General features: G+C 52.7%; 1 protein-coding gene across 1 annotated transcript; it reads left to right on the top strand.

The window, feature by feature from the left end:
- The first annotated feature begins 815 nt into the window (after nucleotides 1-815).
- On the top strand, nucleotides 816-1,793 carry LOC132320202 (olfactory receptor 14A16-like). The gene has a single exon (XM_059832473.1). The coding sequence runs from the start codon at nucleotides 816-818 to the stop codon at nucleotides 1,791-1,793; it is 978 nt and encodes a 325-aa protein (XP_059688456.1).
- The last annotated feature ends 3,292 nt before the right edge of the window (nucleotides 1,794-5,085 follow it).

Genomic DNA, 5,085 nt, shown 5'->3' with positions numbered 1-5,085 from the left:
CCATGGCATCTCTGTGTTTTGCAGGAGCCCCATGGAGAAGACAAGTCAGCGCTAAGGCCACAGAAATGCTGCTGGGTGGCTCCACGCAGGCAGCGGCAGTGAGCCCTCTGTGCCCCTGGCTGGGAGGGGAGAGCTGAGCTCCTCCTTGGGTACGCTGAGGCAGGGTGAGGGGTTTGGAGATCTGCACTTGGAAACTGGATTTCTTTTGCTCTCAGCAGCGTCCAGTTTCTTTTGGGGGGAACACTTGAGTGCTATCGTCCTCCAGCTCAAAGAGGTGCCAGCACAAGGCAGCTGAGACCAGGGCTGATGGACAGACTGGCTGTCCTCACTCTGCACTAAGGGACGGCCCCTTTGCTTCTCAGGACCCACAAGGTTTCACTAGAAGGGCAGTACTAATGCCAAGGATTTCTGCCTTAAAAACACTCCTCAGGGGTGGTGGGGCCACTAGAGCAGAATAAAAAAATCAAAATCCTCCCAGCTCTGCTCCAGGGTTGGGTGACTTGGGAGAGACAGTGGGGAAAAGCTCTTTGATATCACGAGTGGATTTAACCATAGACCCCACGTTCCTATTTCCCTATTGTTGTAGGGCAGCATTGGCTCCCCCAGAGCACACCACAGAGTACACTGCTGCCAGGGACACCCTCAGCCAGCATCAACCAGAGCTCACAAAAGGGACCTGCCAAACGTCTTCTTGATTAGGGACAGGTGGTTGGGGGTTTCTGCAAGAAATGGAATAGATTTTGCTCAGAGAAATCTGTCCTAACTCATTGATGCCTTTTCCTCCAAGAATAGGTTCCCATGCCATGAGGGACCAAATGTCCAATGGAAGCTCCATGACTGAGTTCCTCCTCCTGGCATTTGCAGACACCCGGGAGCTGCAGCTCTTGCACTTCTGGCTCTTCCTGGGCATCTACCTGGCTGCCCTCCTGGGCAACGGCCTCATCATTACCGCTGTAGCCTGCGACCACCATCTGCACACTCCCATGTACTTCTTCCTCCTCAACCTCTCCCTCCTTGACCTGGGCTCCATCTCCACCACTCTCCCCAAATCCATGGCCAATTCCCTGTGGGACACCAGGGCCATCTCCTATGGGGGATGTGCTGCTCAAGTTTTTATCATTTTCTGTCTGCTGTCAGCAGACTATTTTCTTCTCACTGTCATGGCCTATGACCGCTACGTGGCCATCTGCAAACCCCTGCACTACGGGACCCTCCTGGGCAGCAGAGCTTGTGTCCACATGGCAGCAGCTGCCTGGGGCAGTGGGTTTCTCTATGCTCTGGTGCACACAGCCAATACCTTTTCACTACCACTCTGCCAAGGCAATTTTGTGGACCAGTTCTTCTGTGAAATCCCCCAGATCCTCAGGCTTTCCTGCTCAGACACCTACCTCAGGGAAATTTGGCTTATTGCTTTTAGTGCTTTTCTACTTTTGGGGTGTTTTGTTTTCATTGTGCTGTCCTATGTGCAGATCTTCAGGGCCGTGCTGAGGATCCCCTCTGAGCAGGGACGGCACAAAGCCTTTTCCACCTGCCTCCCTCACCTGGTTGTCGTCTTCCTGTTTCTTAGCACCGGCATGGTTGCCTACCTGAAGCCGCCCTCCATCTCCTCCCCACTTCTCAATCTGATGGTGTCATTTCTGTACTCAGTGGTGCCTCCAGCACTGAACCCCCTCATCTACAGCATGAGGAACCAGGAGCTCAAGGATGCCCTGAGGAAACTGATAACTGGACGTCTTTCAGCAGCCATAGGCTGCCTATCTTCCTCTGCAGCTGCCTCCCAGTGTATGTCATGACAGGCCAAGTCTGTATTTCCTGGGTTTTTTTTTCCTTTTTCCACTTTTGATGTTCTTGTCTTCAAACAAACATAATTATTCCTCCCTTTAATGATCCACCCATCTTGTGTGACCCAGAGACTTTGTATAAATAGGAAACCATTTTCTTTAAAAACATAAACGAACCTGCAGCAACTTCTTGGTCTACGATCCATCCTCAGCATAGCAGAAATAAATGGGAAATAGAAACAACCTTCTGACTGCACCAGCTTGGGGCAGGCTGCTTTGTCTCAGAGTATCATGAGTGCTTGAGGTCCGCAGGGACTAGGGCTCTTGTGCCAGCCTGGGCAGACGGGATGGCACGGAGGGACTGCGTACCTCTCAGGATATGCTGGAGAGGAGAACAGTGGACACAGTGTACCACTGACCTCCTTGTCCTTGTGGCCCCCCGTGCTGGTTTTGGCTGGGATGGGGTTAACTTTCTTCATAGCAGCTAGTATGGGGCTGTGTTTTGGATTGTATGGGGCTGTGTTTTGGATTTGGGCTGGAAACAATGTTGATTAAGCAGGAATGTTTTAGTTACTGCTGAGCAGGGCTCACACAGCACCAAGGCCTTTTCTGCTCCTCACCCCACCCCACCAGCGAGGAGGCTGGGGGTGCACGGGAAGTTGGGAGGGAACACAGCCGGGACAGCTGACCCCAACTGACCAAAGGGATATTCCATACCATATGACATCATGCTCAGCATATAAAGCCGGGGGAGGAAGAAGGAAGGTGGGGACATTCGGAGTAATGGCGTTTGTCTTCCCGAGCAACCGCTACGCGTGATAGAGCCCTGCTTCCCTGCAGATAGCTGAACACCTGCCTGCCGACGGGAAGTGGTGAATTAATTCCTTCTTTCGCTTTGCTTCTCCGCGCAGTGTTCTTTTGCTCTACCTATTAAACTGTTTTTATCTCAGCCCACGAGTTTTCTCACTTTTACTCTTCTGTTTCTCTCCCCCACCCCACCTGGGGGGAGTGAGTGAGCGGCTGTGTGGTGCTTAGTTGCCAGCTGGGCTTAAACCACGACACCCCCCATCTTTGGGACTGCCCCTCAAAGTCTGCTGTGCCCTTCAGAGGGGCTGGGGCTCTGGGGTGAGTGGCCAGAACTCTGCAGCACCCTGTGGCAAGTAGTGCTGTGGGGCCAGACCAGAGTGGGCTGGGCTGGAGAGAGGGCAGGGGAGGTAGGAGGTCTTGGAGGGAGCTGGGCTGAGCTGGAAAGTTCCTGCAAGAGAAAAACTTCAGTGTACAGCTTGTACTGCATGACTGCACAGGGTGAGGGCTCGCATCAGGGGGCTTGTGGTGCACAGACAGGGCTCCTGCATGGACCCACACTTGAATGGACCACAGGAAACATCCATGATGCTGGAAAATGCATGACCCTCCCAGAGGGAGGTCCCATAACTGCAGGGGAAGCGGGAAGGGTTTGTGAGACCCATGAAAGTGCAGGGAGAGAACAGAGTTTGCCCAGCCATGAGTGTATTAAAGGCAGGAAGAAGACCTGAAGTAGTGGCGGGGCTGAAGGAGGTGTCATGCTGAAGTGAAACAGGTTGATTTTGGATTTTGAGGCAGCAGAAGAAGGAGGGCATGCATTTCAGTGCTGGGATGTTGTGCTGGTTTTGGCTGGGGAAGAGTTAACTTTCTTCATAGCAGCTAGTATGGAGTGATGGTGTTTGTCTTCCCAAGTAACTGTTACGCATGATGGAGCCCTGCTTTCCTGGGGATGGCTGAACACCTGCCTCTCAATGGGAAGTAGTGAATGAATTCCTTGTTTTGCTTTGCTTGCATGCGCAGCTTTTGCTTCACCTATTAAACTGTCTTTATCTCAACCCATGAGTTTTCTCACTTTTACCCTTCCGATTCTCTCCCCCATCCCACCTGGGGGGAGTCAGTGAGCAGCTGTGTGGTGCTTAGTTGCCAGCTGGGCTTAAACCACGACAGCTGGTCAGGGCCAATCCCTGTGCCTGATCACCATAGTCTTGCTTTCTTATTAAACTCTGCTCCCGGCTATTGGCTGAGTAAGTGTACTCACTGTTGGGTGCCTGTTTGGGGTGCATGTATGTACATGCTTTGCTGGCCAGCTCCAGGTGAGGGTGGCTGGAGAACGAGGACACCAGGATCTGGAGAGACCTAGGGCTGGAGCTGCCAAGTGGGTAACAGCCCTGAGTCCGGTCAGGGCCCCTGCACAGACCCAAAGGCCAGGCCCACACTGGAGGGACTGTGGGTGTTTTTGTGCCCATGGGTAAGTTCTGCAGGGGATGCACGGACCACTTGTGACCTTCACATCAGATCAGCCTCAGGGAGGGAACAGGATGGGGCTGTTTGTGTTGCTTATGGTTGTTTGAGTGCTGCTGGTTGTGTGGTAGATGTAAAGGTGCAGTTCCCTGTTGGAGTTGGTCTGTGTATGATTGGCTGTTTCCATCCTGTGTGTGTGCACTTGTGTATGGCTACAGGATTGTGTGTTTGCATGATCATGTGTATGCATTTTCTGTTGGTATGAGGAAGTTGGGGCTTCTGGGGCAGACTCTCCTTTTTGTTCTTACACCAACAACCTGGGCTTGATCTTTGCAGTGAGGGACACTGCTTAAAGGCCCACATCGGGGTGGTGTACAGGGCCCCAGGTTCTCCTCCACATGCTCCCTCCTCCTGCAGGTCTCAAAAAGACCACCAGCCGCACAGAGAAGCCAAGAAAGGGCTCATCCTCCCCATGATCACAACTGAATCCCAGACCTCCAGCTCAACCCCATCTGAGAATCACAGAACCACAGAATTACGGAATCACAGTATCAAAGAATGGTTGAGGTTGGAAGGGACCTCTGCAAACCTCCCTGCTCAAGCAGGGCCACCTAGAGCCAGATATGCAGGATCATGCTCAGAGTCTTTAGAATATGTCCAAGGATGAAGAATCCACAACATCCCTGGGCCACCTCTGCCGGTGCTCGGTCACCTTCACAGCCAAACAGTGCTTCCTGATGATCAGAGAGAAGCTCCTGTGTTTCGGTTTGTGCCCATTGCCTCTTGTTCTGTTGCTAGGCACCACTGAGAAGAGCCTGGCTCCACCCTCTTTGCACCCTCCCTTCATGGATTTATAGCCAATCCTAAGATCCTTCCTGAGTCTTCTGTTTTCCAGGCTGAACAGTCCTGCCTCTCTCAGCCTTTCCTCATAGGGGAGATGCTCCAGTGCCTCATCACCTTGGTGCCTCTTTACTGGACTCTCTCCGGTATGCCCAAGCCTCTCTTGTCCTGGAGAGCCCAGAAATGGACACAGCACTCC

This window comes from Gavia stellata, chromosome 34 (assembly GCF_030936135.1).
Source record: "Gavia stellata isolate bGavSte3 chromosome 34, bGavSte3.hap2, whole genome shotgun sequence".
NCBI lineage: Eukaryota > Metazoa > Chordata > Aves > Gaviiformes > Gaviidae > Gavia > Gavia stellata.
The sequence above is the reverse complement of the archived record's forward strand: the minus strand, read 5'-3'. Positions and strand labels throughout refer to the sequence as shown.

Excerpts from the sequence above, each read along its gene's own strand:
- LOC132320202 (XM_059832473.1), top strand. The coding sequence starts at position 816 with ATGTCCAATGGAAGCTCCATGACTGAGTTCCTCCTCCTGGCATTTGCA.